General features: G+C 58.5%; 1 protein-coding gene across 2 annotated transcripts in view; it reads right to left on the bottom strand.

Moving 5' to 3' along the window:
- Positions 1-2,796: 2,796 nt before the first annotated feature.
- Pacsin1 (protein kinase C and casein kinase substrate in neurons 1) overlaps positions 2,797-16,149 on the bottom strand; it is a 45,817-nt gene continuing 32,464 nt past the window's right edge. For both annotated transcript variants that reach the window (XM_021630068.2, XM_021630063.2), the window contains exons 2-10: positions 11,004-11,115; positions 10,130-10,286; positions 8,427-8,662; positions 7,997-8,152; positions 7,717-7,892; positions 6,641-6,761; positions 6,429-6,556; positions 5,698-5,885; positions 2,797-5,372 (exon numbers count right to left, since the gene is read on the bottom strand). In XM_021630068.2, coding sequence (XP_021485743.1) covers positions 5,263-5,372; positions 5,698-5,885; positions 6,429-6,556; positions 6,641-6,761; positions 7,717-7,892; positions 7,997-8,152; positions 8,427-8,662; positions 10,130-10,286; positions 11,004-11,057 — 1,326 coding nt within the window. In that variant the 5' untranslated portion in view covers positions 11,058-11,115 and the 3' untranslated portion in view covers positions 2,797-5,262. The remainder of the gene's footprint in view (positions 5,373-5,697; positions 5,886-6,428; positions 6,557-6,640; positions 6,762-7,716; positions 7,893-7,996; positions 8,153-8,426; positions 8,663-10,129; positions 10,287-11,003; positions 11,116-16,149) is intronic.

Raw genomic sequence — 16,149 nt, 5'->3', positions numbered from 1 at the left:
ACGGGGGTGGCTTTGGGAGCAGTGGCTCTAAGGACTTGCAGCCCCTGTCCCCCAAAGACTTCGCAAGGTCCATCCCTGGAGTAGTGAGTCCCTCACTTGAGTGTGAGGAGCTGAGTGTGCACCTCTCTGTGGGTGGAGGTCCCTGACCCTGACAGCCTGGCCTTTCTCCTGTGCAACACAGCTGCGTCACACTTCCCAGATTCATTTGCCCAAATCAAGCACCCCGAGGACCTACCATGAGCTAGCCACCCCCACTGCTTTTTTGTCATAGACCTTTTCAACAAAACCATGAAGTCAGGGTTCATGGTCCACGGGGCATCGGAGGTCCATCGGTGGCTGAGCAGTTAGCTCACAGTCACACAGCTGTGGGTGCCAGGACCATGCACTCGCCCATCTCTCCCCAGGGACAGGCCTCTCCCTGCCTTTCCTCCCCAAATGGGTCAGTGTCTCCTGCCACGCAGCCCTTAGCTTCTGAGGCCAAACTTCTAGAAGAAAAGACAGGGAGCGGCACCACGCAGTACCACAAGGGGGGTTGGTTTTCATTGGGGGAGGGCTTGTTCGTTTGTTGTTTTGAGACAGGGTTTCTCTGTGTAGCCCTGGCTGTCCTGGACCTCGCTCTGCAGACCAGGCTGGCCTTGAACTCAGAGATCTGCCTGCCTCTACCTCCTGAGTGCTGGGATGACAGGCGTGTGCCACCACACCTGGCTGGGCCGCCAAGGGTTAAGGGCATCCTGTCCCCCTGCCTGCTGCCCCCAGCAGTTTTATTGTCTCCTGAAGAATGTTTACTCCCGACAATGAGCAAACAGTACCTTGGCATCTGCCATGTAGGACTGGACATGATGGGGCGGAGGGGCATCTCTACCCAGGGCTCTGCCTTGCTGGGCCGCAGCTGGCCCCCGGGGAAGAGGCAGTCTGGGACCCTAGCCAGAGGCAGGCTCAGTTAAACTGGTTCTGATCCGGGCAGCCCATCCTGCCCCTCAGGGGTCCCTGAAGTCACCGGCTTGGATGTCCCAGCTGTGCCCGGGTCAGGCTCAGAGCTCCAGCGGGGCTGGGGATTTCTCAGAAGGGCGGGGGGGGGGGGGAGGGTTGTTGCAGGCTTGGATTGGGAGCAGAACAGTTCCACAGAGGGGCGGTACGGGAGGCCAGAGTGGCAGCTCCCACCAAGGGCGTTCCGCAGGCTGCATCTGCCAGGGGCATCTTATGAGCTGGCAGCAAATGAAGGGTTCTCCCCCCTCACTTGACACATGCCTGTCAGAACCTTGCCTGGCTCAGTAGACCTTTTCCAGTCCCCTTTTGGAAGCCCCATCTTAGCTCCCCCAAACAAACTGGAACAACCCGAGTGAATAGAAGGTCACCACCTGGACTCTAAGACCCCCCCGGCTGGGCACGGAGGCCTGAGTCTGCAATGCTAGCATTTGGGAACCAGAAGCCAGTGGATCGGGGGCTCAAGGCCGCCCTCCGCTACACAGCCACCTAGAGGCTGGCTCTTTCGTTATTTTATTTTACATTTATGTGTGTGTGTGGGTATTTTGCCTTCCTGTCAGCCTGCGTACCACATGCATGCAGTGCCCTCGGAGGTCAGAGGAGGGTGTTGGATTCCCTGGGACCGGAGTCACCGAAAGCTGGAAGGTGCCACACGGGTGTTGGAGATGGAATCTGGGCCCCCGGCTTAGAGCAGTCAGTGCTCTTAACTGCTGAGCCAACTCTTCAACCCAAGACTCCGTCTTTAGCAAAGAAAAGGACAGAATGAATGAAGGAGAGATACTGAGGGAGGGAAGCAGGGAAGGGAGGGGAGGGGGAAGGAAGGCTCAGCTGGTAGAGGTTCACACCCGGAAGCCCGAGGTTGTCCCCTGTCCTCCACAGGGCTGAGCGGAGACACGTGTACACTCAAGCCTGCTCTTGGTCGTTCTGTCTCTCACACATGCACACGTTAGATAAAAACGTAAGCAAGTTGTGTTTAACAAAATGAAGGAAGAGAATGGAAAGAAGTCAAAGCGTCCTGCTGGGATGAGAGTGGGCTTCGAACACGGATGGACTCGGGGGACCAAGGCAGACGGATGGATGGCCGTCCCGGCATCCCCTCCTCTCAGTGTGTGCACCCTGGGGTAGGGAAGTGCTGGTGGAGGGGCTGTGTTTGTGCGAGGCCCTATCACACCGCCAGGGGCAGAGGGGCCTTCCAGACAGAATGGGGGAGCTGAGGCAGGGAAAGGAGGCGCGGCTCCCAGACAGGATCTAGCTGAGGTGCAGGTGAGCCTCAGAGCTCCGGGGACAGGCCTGGCAGGGCTCGGAGAGCTGAGCTTAGCCCTGCCAGGACGATGCTCCCAGGAGGCCTCCTAGGAAACGTGTTCACAGCGGGGCAAGCGGCAGGAGAGCGGGAAGACACAGTGTCACGCCGCGGGAGGCCTCAGCAATGGCTTCTTAGGATTCTGCTGTAAAACTCCGGACTATCTGAAGATGGAGTCCACCCTTGAGCCAGGAGTTCGGCTATTTTATTGGCTGACCTGGTGCCAGAAACGACCTCACTTGTTAGACAAGAAAGCTGTCTGCGGGCCATACCTCCAGCCTTAAAGCCGTGAGTCTGGGGCTTCAAATGTGCAGCTCTTCTGGTCAGGGCTGTCACTTGTCCCCTTGTCTCTGAGACCAGAGTCTCAGTGGCCTCCCTCGGTTGGGTAGGACCTGTGCCCTCAATTGCCCAACTCGGTCAGCACGGGGCCGACTCCAGGATAGACATCTTCATTCCCAAGACCCTTCCAAGGGCCCACACAAACCCCCAGAACGGAAGGTGACAAGTCCAGCCAGGGTGACAGAATTCTGGTTTTATCGCCAGCCGTACAGTCACAACTGATATATATATAGATTTGTATTTATATACCTTTAAATTACACAATCATGTACAAAACAGGTGCATTGCTGAGACCACAGCACTTCTCGGAGTTTCACAAGTGTCGGAACTAATGGAGTCAGGAAGCCTAGGGCGGCAGACGCAGTGGCAGCGGGCGGCAGGGCGGCCTTGGCTCCTCCTGGAGCCAGGCTGCAGGGTGGCGGTTTAACTGGCGATGAAACACGTCACTGACGGGGCCTTCCGGGACCCCGTGCGGCAGCATCAAGGGGCCCCTGGGGAATACAGGAGGGGGTGTGGACATGGTGAGCGGTGTGCTCCAGCCCAAGGCCGAGTGCCCCGACACCAGCAATGGTAGCTGGGGCTTGGCTCGGGGCTCTGGGGACTTCCAGGAGGGTCGGGGAGGGAGATCCTCCATCACTGGGTACTGAGGAACACGAGGACCAAGTCAGGTCCCTATGGGGTGGTGGAAGGTGGTTGTTTGTAAGAGATAGCTTTTCCTGTCCCTGCCCAGGAGAGGGCAGCTAGCGTACTGAGTGGGGTAGGCATGGGGTCCGGTCGGGGCCACAGCCCCTCCCCAGGTGCTGGGAAGCCGCTGGTGCAGAGAGGGGGAGCCCAGGCCCCAAGGTGCGGACCTGGCGGCTTCTTCCTTTCAGAGGTGAAGGTGAGGGGTGGAGGGCTCCTGCCAGGTGGGAGGCAGGAGCTGTGGAGAAAGGAGGGCTTTGAATCCTGCTTCCGGCTTGGAGGGGTCCAGGAACCAACCTAGGCTGCAGCTGAAGCCCCTGGGGCAAACAGTGACAAGGAGGTGGGGGCTGGCAGCCCTGTCTCTCGGGTGCCATGCTCCCGGACCTGAGGGAGGACTGACCCACCAAAGGCCCCGCAACAGCCCTACTCAAGAGAAGGGGGTCAGAGCCCCAGTGCGCGGGTCCACGGCCTAACAGTGTCAGGAGTAGCAGCAGGGAGCTGAAGGGTCCTGGAGAACAAGGGTTGCATACTCTTTCCCTGGGAGGCCAAAAGGCCACCCAGTTCGGGAGGCAGAGGGCAACCTTGGTCCTGAGGCCTAGCAGACAGCAGCAGTGAGCACGGGGGCTTCAAAGGTCCAGAGACACAGCCTCTGGCCACTTTCCACTGTAGGGGGTCTTATCCAATCTGTCTGCTTCCCGCCCCCACCCACCCACGGGAAAGCTGCTACCCAGTTTCCAACCCGCAAGGGCCCTTTGTTCCCTTCCAGGCCCAGAGTCCTTTAATGGAGACCCGGGCTTCGAGAACTGGGTGTGGGGGTTGCCAGCATTCAGGGACAATGTTGGGAAACAAAAGGATCAAGGGGAAAAAAAGATATGGTGACCATCCAGGGTTCCTCCCTCATGTTGCCCGAGCTGAGCTGCTCCCCTGAGCCCTGGCGTCTCCTCGGTCGCCCAGGTGAGAGAAGCGGGAAGGGGAAGCTGAGAGCCTTGCACACTGGTTTCCCAGAGGCTGGCGCAGACACAGTGATCGGAGGGGGTGGCGTTTTTTTGGATGACCATGAAGGAAGTGGGGTGGGTGGCCAAATGCCTCTTCCCCAGAGAATGGGAGGAGGCTGCTACTGTCGCTGGCTTTGCCCTGGGCTTCGGGGAGGAGGCTTTGCCCAGCGTCAAGGTCTCAGGAGATGGGCAGAGCCTCTGTAAGATGAGGAGTGGCTCTGGGCCTCCGTCCACAGGCCCAGACAGGGTTTCCATCCCTCAGAATGGGCCTGGCATTGGGAGGGTTGGCACAGCCTGGACAGAGGGTCTGTCCTTCCTCTCATTCTGTGTGCCAGGGGCACCATCACTCCTTCCAGATACCCTGCCCTTATGTCTGGGGAAGCGAAGAGGTCCCCAGAAACCTACACAGAGAAGGGCGACAATTTCTTTCCCAGGCTCACTGGTCCCAAAAGATTAGGGCTCGGAGGAGAAGAGCACCCCCAGGGCAGCGTGGAAGACTAAAGATTGGGAGGCCTCCTTCTCATAGCGTGAAGGAGGCCTTTATGAGGAGGGTGGTGGTAGAGGGGGGTCAGGGGAGTGGTCAGGAGAGGCAAGGAAGGCAGGCTCAGAGGGCAAGGGTCGCTGCTGGCAGCCTGGGGTGGGAGAGGGGAGGGGGCGGGCGGAAGGATCCAGGAGGTATCCCTCAGGACCCAGGAGACTCTGGTGGACTCTGGAGGGCAGAGGTGACACTGGGCTTAGTCCCAAGACCCTTGCCCACGCTGGGGGTCGTCACCCTAAGCCCCACTACCCTGGCCTCCATGTAGGCTGCAGATGCCGTCTCTTTGTACTTCTTCATTTGTTCTGTTTTGACTTTTAAAAAAATAAAAGCTTGATCGGAAAATATGTCTGGAACTCTATGGCGAGGGGAGGGGAAGGGCGGGAGGCGGAGGGCAAGGAGTGAGAGGAGTCGGGCGGGCAGGGTTGCTATATGGCCTCCACGTAGTTGGCAGGATAGAGGCCCAGCTGCCCGCTGTCCAGCCGCCCGCGGCACCAGCCCTGCTCATCCTCTTCTCCTAGTTTGGTGAGCTCATCTCCTGGAAAGGGGGACACAGGGATGCCTTGTCAGGGCAGACAGGTACCCGGACCCTACCTGCCCGTCAGCTCAAAGCTTCTGGATGGTCCCCAGTGCTCCAACTGATTTACCTAGACTTAGATTCAGGGCTACAGACCCACTCAACGTCCAAAAGCCCCGACCCCCTGCAGCCGGCACCTAACGGGGTCTTGGGCCCCGCCCTGCCTTGGCCAATCCCTGAAACGCCCGTCTTCAAGCTGGACCCTTGCACTAACCCAACTCAGGCCTGTTTTCTCCCCTAGAGCCACCCCCCCCATCAGCCAAGCGGGGCCCGCGCCTGCCCATACCGGCCTTGAAGCTGAGCTCATCCTGCTCCTGGCCATCATAGTCGTAGAGCGCCCGCACGCGCACTCCCTTGGCATCGTCGTCGAAGGGGTTGGCGCCGCCGTTGGCCTCATTCCCCCCGAAGGGGTTTCCACTCTCGTCATCTGACCACTCGGTGGCGTACGGTTGGCCTCGGTCATAGCTGCTAACGCTGAGGTGCACATGGGTGAACTCAGCGGCCTCGACCCCACCCCTACCAACAGCTCGCCCTAGGCAGAGCTGGGGCCCAGAGTCTACGAGATGGAGCAGAGACGGGGTCCGAGGCACTGACCCTCCATCGACTTGAAGGTTTTGCATTTAGCATTTCAGCTCGTGAGGGAGTGCTGAAGAGGACCCAGAGACTGTCTGACCCTGTGAAAGGGACCGAATGCCCACCTGGGTGCCAGCTTGGATTACACAGCCTCCCCTGGTTCTGAGCTGTGATGTACGGCCCAGTCTCTCTGGACTCAGCCTCCCTTCCTATCCTTACAAGCCACGTTTCCTCATTCCAGATTGGCCGGAGGCTTGACCCCTCAGTGTAAGGAGAGCGCCAGGATACCTTGTGACTCACAGGAGGTGTCCCCAAAGGTCACCCACCTGCTCCTCAGGGGACACACAGCAGCTGTGTTCCAGGGTCACGTCTTCTTGGAGAAAATGTACCTGTCTCAGGATGTGGTTCTCTCTCCTATCCAGGAGCTCCACGGGAGGTACTCACCTGCCGCGGTCCCCGGCCTGGGATGTGGACTCCACAGCCCCTGTGGCGTTGCTTAGCGCCGCCCCCTCTGCCTTCTTAGGCTGCTTCTCCTTCTTGGCAGCGGTGTGGGGGAGATCCGGGTTCCACTCCTGGAGGCCGGGGGGGGGGGCGGTCAGGCCGATGGGTCTCCCAACCTGCCGAGGCTCCCACTTCACCACCCCGCACCTCCTCACCTCGAACTGCGGCCAGTTCATGGGCATGCCGGGGCCACTGGTGCTGCGGAACCACCTGAGGTCCTCCTGGGCATCGGCGCCCCGGATGGCCTGCTCCAGCTCTCGGTAGACGTGGATGTAGCTGTGATGACGGAGGGCGGGATGGCACCGGCTTCCTCCTCAGCCCAGCCAGGAGGAGGCAGAGGACGTTCCCCTCATCTTTAAAATTGCATTTGCTTATTTTACATGCGTGGGGGTTTTGCCTGCATAAATGTGTGTGCACCAGGTGTGTCCCGGTACTCTCAGAGGCCAGAGGAGGGCACCGGATTCGCTGGAGCTGGAGTCAGGAGTGTTGCCAGCCACCGCGCAGGTGTTGGGAATCCCGCTGCTTAAGTCCGGAGGGATTTCTCCAGACCTTTAACTCGTTATTATTATTTAGTTTTTCAAAATAGGGTTTCTCTGTGTAGCCTTGGCTATCCTGGACTCGCTTTGTAGACCAGGCTGGCCTCAAACTCACAGAGATCCACTTGCCTCTGCCTCCCTGAGTGCCGGGATTAAAGGCGTCTGACGTCACATCCAGCGAAATTTTTTTTTTTAGTTTATTTTTATTCATGTGTCTGTGAGTGGATACCACATGCGTGTTTGTGGGCTTGGGGGGCAAAGGTGAGCCACCTTCTGTGGGTGCTGGGCATCTGTAAAAGCAGCAGGTGCTCTTAACCGCTGAGCTGTCTCTCCAGCCCAAGATTCATTCATTCTCTTTATTTTATATGTGTGTGTGCCTGTGCATGTAAGTGCAAGTGTTCTCGGAGGCCAGAGGAGGGCGACAGAACCTCTGAAGCTGGAGTTAATAGGCAGTTGTTAGCTACCTGATAAGAGCTCAGGCTGTCCCTCCAGCCCGAGCAGAGTGCTTTCTGGAGACTCTCAGCCCAGGGGCCTCACCACGGCCATGCACTGCTGGCCAAGCCCATGCTCCCTGTAAGCATGGAAGCTGCATCTACAGGCTCCTCCTGATGCTCCCCGCCAGCCCTCCTTCCCCTCCCGATCACCAGGCCTGGGGTGCCCGCACTGCAGTTGCTGGGCGGCCCGTGCCCGGGTACCTGCTGTTCTCCGCGAGGTTGAGGTGCCGTTTGATATCCAGCAGGACCTCCTTCAGGAAGACCAGCCGCTTCTCCTCAAATTGCTGGCACTGCTCGAACACCTGCTCCATGCCCTCCATGTACTGTGGCGTGGTCTTGCCTATGTCTTCCAGCACTTTCTCATACTTCTCCTGAGTCTGCGGGTACCAGGGTGGAGGATGGGGATGGGGGCTCACCAGCCTGCAGCTCCAGCCACCACCCTCCCGACCAGCTGCCCCCGCCGCCAGCTCTCCGAGGGTACCTTCTGCACATCCTGCTTGCACTTGTCCACTTTGTCCAGAAGTTTCTTCTGCTGCTCCGGAGTGACAGACTGCTCCGTCTTACTGTTCATCTCCCGGGTCATGGCCAGCTTCTCCTCCTTGCAGGCCAAATGGTAGGCCTTCTTGGCTGCCTCTAGCTGTGGGGAAGAGGGCCAGAGCGGGGGTCCGTGTGGTCAGGAGGCTGCCGGTCCTGGCTCCCGAGGCTCCGGCCCATGCCCTCATCTGGGGGTGCTGCCCCTCATGGTACTACAGACACACCAGTCATGGGGACCAGCCGGTGTGTGCTGGGGAAAGCACCGCATGTGGACAGCTCTCTGCTGGATGCTGGCACTCCCTCACCACGGGTGCCCCCCTCCCCGTGCCATGCCTCGCCACCCTTGAGCTGCCGCCTGCCCTGCCCGCCTGAGGTACCTCCTTCATCTTCTTGGCCCAGGGCTTCTGGGCCTTTCGGAAGCCATCCTCCGCCTCCTTGGTCTCCTTGAAGCCACCCATGATCTGCTTGTGGTAGGCGTCCTTCTGCCAGTTCTTGACTTTCTCCAGGTCCTCGTTCAGCAGGCTGTTCTTCACCTCCTGGTGCAGCTCGCTCACCTTGTCAGCCTCCGTCATAATGGCACCCCAGGCCCGCTCCAGGCTGCCATACTGTGGGCCTGGGGGAAAGGTCAGGGGGTTACATGGACCCCAACCCATGATGGCAGCTGTACCCTCTCTCTCCCCTTTCTCTGATGCTTTCCCTCTCTTCCCATGGCAACAGAAACATCTGCCTCCACTCTCCCCAGACTTCTACTCTTAATGTCCACGACGACCGCTATGGCTGCCAGGAAGCCTTCTGGGATTGCTCCACTCTCACCCCGGCCTGCACTCCCCGTGGGTTCCAGCCCAACATCTGCCCTGCTTCCCACCTGGTGTCTGTCTGCCTCCCTTTCTATCATGCCCCACCTTGTTCCGCAGGAGCTTCTGCAGGCCCAGGACAGGCGCCCTAAGCTAGCAGCTGAAACTCAGGAACCAGCAGTGACTGGCAGGGACCTGAGCCACTGGCAGCCAGCCTCACATTCATTTGCTGCCAGGCAGAGCAGGCCCTCCCCTGACGAGGACTGTGAGGGAAGTGCACAGAGAGGTGGGTGTGCTCAGGAGGGAGAGTGCTTGCCTAGCATGGCATCAACTGGAACTGCTGACCAGGGGATCAAAAGTTCAAGGTCACCCTGTGCTGTTTAGGGAGTTGGAGACCAACCTCTCAAAAAAACAAAAAAAAAAGTGCGTATGAGGTTTTTTTTTTTTTTTTTTTTTTAAAGACAGGGTTTCTCTGTGTAGCCCTGGCTGACCTAGAACCCGCTCTGTAGACCAGGCTGGTCTCACACTCAGAGATTCAGAGATCTGCCTGCCTTTGCCTCCCTAGTACTGAGATTAAAGGTGTATGCTGGAGCTGGAGAGATGGCTCAGAGGCTAATAGAACTCCAGAGGTCCTGAGTTCAATCCCCAGAACTCAAGAGGAGGAGGAGGAGGAAGAGGAGGAGTAGCAGCCGCTGCTGCCAGATAGGTTGGTGTGCAATTTAAACAAAACACTCTAGAGGCAGAGGCAAGTAGGTGTCTGCGCCAGCCTGGTCTACACAGCCAGTTCTGGGCAGTCGGGTCTACACTGTAAGATTCTGTCTCAAACAAACAAAAGAGGGGAAGGGAGAGGGGGAGAGAGAGAAGCCGAGTGTGGCTTTTTAAGTCTATAACCTTCTATTTGGGGACGGGGAGGCAGAAGGATCAGATTTCAGGGTCATCCTCCGCCACATTTAGAGTTGGAGGCCAGCCTGGGCTACAGAAGATCCTGTCTCCGCAGTGAAACGTTAACCTCGGCCGAGTGGATAGTTGCCAGGGGCTCTCCGCACTGTACGTGGCTTTTCTAGAAGTCTTTTTCAAAATAGTGATAGTTGTGCGTAGGTGTGGTGTGCGTGTGTGTGTGTGTGTGTGTGTGCGCGCGCGCACGGTCTAGAGTCTTGCACGGCAGGAGAATGAAGGGACCCGCTTTGGCCCAGCAGACCCAGGTCTGAGGAAACCCCTGCAGCGGGGATGCTGGGCGCACAGGTGCCCGCCCAGGGGGATCCGGGAGGGCCCCGGGAGCGCAGCACCTTTCTCGATGAGCTGGCGCCAGCGCTTGGCCCAGTCGGTGAGCTGCTGCGCGTAGGCCTTCTCGATCTTGGCGCGCTCCTGCACACAGCTCATGAGGTCGTTGCACAGGCGGTGACCATCATCGATGCGCTTCACCGTCCGCTTGTAATTCCCGACCTGGCGGCGGGGCGGGGCGTGAGCCGGCGGCACCCGAGTCCCCGGCCCCGGCCTGCAGGGGGCGCCCCGCCTCCCGCCCGCCCTCCACCCTGCGGGGTCCCAGAACCGCAGGTCAGATGCCACGGTCTCCACCTACCCTCCTCCTCTAAAAGCCGCTAGCTGCTGCAGAAAAGCGGCAGGGCTTTCATATAATTTGGACTGGGGCTATGATGAATTATTCATTTTGCTCTCGTGAGCTAATGCTATCATATTTATAAGAGTCATATTAAGCCTGAGCTCTTGACACAATATTATGTTTTGCGGGCATCTCGTTAAGCAACTTATTAATCTAGGCCTGCTAGTTTCTTTTTTGATTTCCAACGCCAAAAGCAATATATTTTTCTCCAGGTCTCGGATACTCTGAGGCCCCCTGAAAGGCTTATAGTCTCATCTCTACCTGTGTGAGGCTGTGGGGTGCCTGGGCTGACCCCCCTCTCCTCCCCTGCCCACCACGCAGAGGACACAGTGGGAGCAGCTAGGTGGGCTATGAAAACTGTAAATGGAGCAGAGGTTGGTGTGCAGGCCTGGGGGTCCCAGCGCGTGAAACGCTACAGGGCAGCTGCCCCGGAAGGCCTCTGCTCCCTGCTGGACACCGGGGGTCGTGAAGGGGCCCAAGGGTGCCGGGCTGACGGCATGGGATGATTAGGGGGACAGGCAGGAGCCTAGACCTCCGCTCACCTCCCAGAAGCTGTCGGTGACCTCCTCTGAGGCCTCGTCGTAGGAGCCAGACATGGCGGCTGTGGGGACAGGCCGGAGGAACCTGCCGTTAGCAGGCTCGGCGGCTCACGGGCTGCAAGGACAGGAGAGAGATCCAGAAGTGGGGAAGTGGGCCGCGTCCCGTTCCCGACTCACAGGGAGAAGGGGGATTCCTTGCGGTGAGCCCCCGCTGGGATGGGGTGCTTCCCGGCAGGGCTTACCATTCCGGGGAAGACCCATTCTCAACATTCTCCACACCTGTTCCTCCTGCCGGGATTCCACTGAGCGCCTCTCCCAGAAGCCCTCCCTCCCAACTTACATGGGCCTTCCCACCCCAGTGGGCTCCAGTGGGCATCCTGGCTGAGCCTCCCCACCCCTGCCCCCTGCCCTCTCCGCCCTGACCCAGCTGGATCCTGACACTAGATCCAAAAGATGGTCCTGGATTCCCCTGACCCCAACCCAGGGCCCCTGGTTGGCCCCCAGAGCCCCAGCCTCTGCCATGTAGTTCCCTGGGAACTGACGGGAGGCCTCTCTCCCATGTACATCCTGAGCTAAAGGCTCCCTGATTCTTCTGGTTGGGTCCAGTCCGGCTTCTTCTGGCTGCCCCGGCCCTGCCTCGCTTACAGTCCACCCACACACGTCTGGGCACGTGGCTCCCTGGCCCCGGGGTCACACTGTGATCTATACAACATGCCGAGGCGTTGTCTGCCCCGGATCTGTCATCAGTCATCACAGTTGTTCAATCTGGGCCACGCTCTGCCCCAGGGGCGGGGGGGGGGCATACCCCCCTCTACCGGGCATCACAGCCACCCAGTCAAGAATGGCTCAACAATCAGGGAACAGCCGCAGAGGGCCAAGGGCCCAGCCTTCAAAGAGGCAGCCATGGTTCCTGGGGCGCTTCCTTGTCTGGGCAATGCAGTTGTGGGGACAGCAGCTATCTGGGTTAGGGTGGATAGTTCTGGAAGCTTCTGCTCTGCCCAGAGAGGGCAGGTAAAGCCATCTCTTAGCAACCGCTGCCCCTCACACTCAGGGCAAGTGGCATCAACACATGAGGATCCTTGGTTAGGGGTGTCGCTCCCCCAGCCTTAATCTCTTCATTTGTTCCTGCCTGGTGCCCTATTCCAGTATGTCTGTCTGTCTTTGTGGTTTTTCAAGAGTGGGTTTCTCTGTGTAGCCTTGGTGGCCTCGAACTCACAGCCTACACTTGCCTCTGCCTCCCCGGGTGCTGCTTACAGGCCTGTGCCACCGCGCCCGGCTCCAGTATGGCTTCCTGTGTCACCTGGGACTGAAGATGTGAGCGGCCACAAGCTTCTTCAGCCTCAGCGGAGGGAGCACTCCTCACAGCCTCACTGGGCGGAGGTCTCCCCCACAACACCACCTCTAGGAATTCACTTTTGGGGTGCCAGGCCAGCGCACAGTGTGGGGTCACGTGAGAGGCTGGGCGTGACCTAATCCACGTCCCCAGGGCACTGGCCCAGCAAATTACAGTGCAGACCTGCCCCCTGCACCCCACCCCAAGCCACAGGCCAAAGGGACAAGTTTACCCTGCAGGCCAGCCTGGCTGGGAACGGCCATAGAAAAGGGGAACTATTTTGGGACAACCGCAGAGCGAAATGGAGACAGCGGTCAGCTTCGAGGAAGCCTGATGTGGGGCGAGAAGGGGCTGATCACGCCCGGTCCACCCAAGCCTCTCACACGATGCTTGCGAGTGAGCTGGGTTTATTTTAAATGCTGTGCGCGATTTTCAGAATCTTTTCTGCTGAGGCACGTTCCTGATTGATGGTTGATGTGGGGGGGCCCGGCCCCTTTTTTCGGAGCACCCTCGGCCAGGCAGGTGGGCCTAGGCCCAGTGAGAAAGCAGGCTGAGCAAGCCTCCGAGCAGTGGTCCTGCTGGCGGTCCTGCCTGAGTCCCCCAGTGATCAGCTGTGACCGGGGTGTGTAAGTCAAATGCGGCCTTTCCTCCCCAAGCTGCTTTGGCTCCTGGCGTTTATCACCTCCACACAAAGCCAACACACAGGGGGCCAGGTCTGGTGGGCCAGGCCCAGGTCCTCACATTTGTTTGTGAGTGTCCCCCCCCTCCCCAGCTGTCTCCCCAGCCCTCGAACTCCATTTCAAAACAAAACAAAGGTGGTGGTGGTGGGGTGTGTATGTGTGTGTGTGTGTGTGTGTGTGTGTGTGTGGTGGTGGTGTGTGTGTGTCTGTGTGTGTGTGTGGTGGAGTATGTGGTGTGTGTGTGTGGTGTGTGGTGTGTGTGTGTGTGTGTGTGTGTGTGTGGTGGTGGTGTGTGTGGTATGTGTGTGTGTGTGCGCGCTGGGGTGTGTATGTGTGTGGTGTGGTGTGTGTGTGTGTGTGTGTGGTGGTGGTGTGTGTGGTGGTGGTGTGTGTGTGTGTGTGTCGTGTGTGTGTGTGTGTGTGGTGTGTGTGTGTGTGCTGGGGTGTGTGTGTGTGGTGGTGGTGGTGTGTGTGGTGGTGGTGGTGTGTGCATGTGTGTGTGTGTGTGTGGTGGTGTGTGTGTGGTGGTGTGTGTGTGGTGGTGTGTGTGTGTGGTGGTGACGGTGTGTTAGGAGCACCGGCTGCTCTTCCAGAGTACCTGACTTCAATTCCCAGCTCCCATGTAGCTCGCAACCAGCTGATTCCAGTCCCCGGGATCCAACGCTCTCTTCTGGCCTCCTCGGATGTACACACAGGCCACACCCTCATACACATAAAAAAAAGCCGATGTGGTGGTGCACACCTTTAATGCCAGCCCTCAGGAATCCTGGCAGGAGGAACTACCTCTCTGAGGTTGAGGCCAGCTTAGTCTACACAGGCCATCCAGGGCTACGTAAAGAGATCCTGTCTCCAAAACGACATCCCAAGCCAGTCCCAGCCTCCGGCCTCAGAGAGGGAAGAATCACTAGCACTAGAGCAAGTGCCCTCAGCATACGGCAGAGGTGGTGCCGCTATGACCTGGCACGTCAGGCTGGGTGCGCAGGCCGCAGGCTGCACTGCCTGCAGGACTCTCTGCAGCGGCATGTGGCACGAGAAAGGACCAGTCCCCCCTTGCCCCGTGACTCAGGGCAGCTCGTGTGGAAAAGACCTGGCTTAGGAATCAGATGAGGGCCCAGAGAGATGCCCCATCGGTTAGCAACGCCTGCTGCTCTTCTAAGAGACCCAAGTTCAGTTCCCAGCACCCACGTCAGATGGCGCATACCCCCCTGACCTCAGGCACCGTACCCACAAATATACACAATACAGGTGATTGAAAGCAGAGCTGGGCGTGGTAGCACACGCCTGTAATCCCAGCACTTGGGAGGCAGAGGCAGGCGGATCTCTTTGAGTTTGAGGCCAGCCTGGTCTACAGAGCAAGTCCAAGATAGCCAGGGCTACACAGAGAAACCTTGTCTCAAAAATAAATAAATATAAAAAATAAATAAAAAACAAAACAAACAAACAAATATGTAAATAAATAAATATTAAAGAGTATTAATTTAGAAAATTAGATGTGTTAGTGAGCCCAGCCTATGGCAGGCTCTAGGCCCTCTGCATTCCAGCCCCTCGGGGTTGTACCCCCATGGGAATCTGCTTAGGGAGGCAGACAGGATGGGGTAGTGAAAGCAGGGAGCTGTCAAATGAGCTTCCAGTGCCACATGGGTGGTAACACACACACCACACACACACACACACACACACACCGAGGCAGGAGGAGGTTCCCCTTCCACAAAATGCCACGTTCTTCTTAATGACAGGGCTTTCTGTCAGGGGTCAGGAAGTGGATGTGGCTGGCATCTGGCACTTCCTGTGACATGCCCAACAGGCTCCTAGGCTTCCTAGACAAAAGGCCACAGCACCCAGCTTCCCTGTGGCCTTTCATCATCAGGAACAGCAGGTGATAGTCCCCAAGCCACAGAGATAAAGTCACACGGGCTCGGGGACGTAGCTGCAAAGAGTATGTCCAAGGGTCATGGGAAGAAAATCGTGATAGGGCGGTGCGGACAGTCACGCCATGGGGACCAGCTGCCCAGCAGGCCACCATTACCTTAGGTTGTGGTAACAGCCAGCAGGCACCAGGGTTGTCTGTCTTATGCTCTACACAGGGAGCAGCAGCTGGGGGCGGGGGAAGGGCATTGGTGGTGAAGTGAGGACCAAGCGAACAGGAGCCTCTGAGGTTGCTGTCAGATGTCCACCTGGTAGGACTGGAGGGACCACAGAGCTGGCACAGCTGCCTGTGCACCCCTGGGCAGAGCTGGGGGTGGTATGGGGGGATGGTCACAGGAAAAGCATCTACAGCCCAGGGAGGGGCTGGGGGGCAGAGGGAAGTGGAAATGCTGGCTGCTCTCCTGCCCAGCAGCATGGAGACCCCTGCTTTCCTGCCCCCCTGATGCTGGGGCTGGAAAATGCACTAGCGGCTCCCCAGTTCTCAGACATCTGGACCGGACCTCTGAGTGATGCCTGGATGCAGGATGCAGGATTGCCACGTTCTGGCTTCCCTAGTTCAGGATGGAGGGTCATGGGGCATCACAGCCTCAGAGGCATTGTGAGCCGACAAGTCATCCCCATCCTCGGCCTCTTGGGCACCCCTTCTCCCCCACTTCCTTCTGGCTGCTGGTCTGTGTCTCCTGGGAATCCTAAGTGCCAATCCCTGAAGGTGCCTGGGCTTGGGAGCCCACAGTTCTGACCCAAGTCCATTCTTCTCTTATGCTTGTCGCTGTGGCTGTTGACAGGTCTTACGTAGCCCAGGCTGCCTCAAACTGACTACACAGCGGGTGACGATCTTCGATTTCTGGTCCTCCTGCCTCTGCCTCCCCAGTGCGAGGAACGCAGCCGTGGGCTATGTACTCAGCGGGACTTCTGCATGCCAGGCAAGCGCCCTCCTCACATCCCTCCTTCAGTGTGGGCACCCCAGCTTTGCAGCGCACTGTCCACAGGCCACGGAGGACTGAAGACTGGGTTCAAATTCCAGTTCTGCCATCTCCCAGGCGTAGAACCTCGGCGGGTCACTTCACCTACCCAGGCCTCAGTTTCCTCAGTGGAGAAGCTGCTGGCGGGGAGGTGCCCACCACCTATCCTGGAGCAGACGTGGGAAGCAGCGGGCCACCAACGCAGTGGGCAGAGGTAGGCCTGGTGCTGTGGCCAACACCTTTGGCTA

This window comes from Meriones unguiculatus, chromosome 16 (genome assembly GCF_030254825.1).
Source record: "Meriones unguiculatus strain TT.TT164.6M chromosome 16, Bangor_MerUng_6.1, whole genome shotgun sequence".
Classification (NCBI taxonomy): Eukaryota; Metazoa; Chordata; class Mammalia; order Rodentia; family Muridae; genus Meriones; species Meriones unguiculatus.
This window is presented reverse-complemented; position numbering and strand designations above follow the sequence as displayed.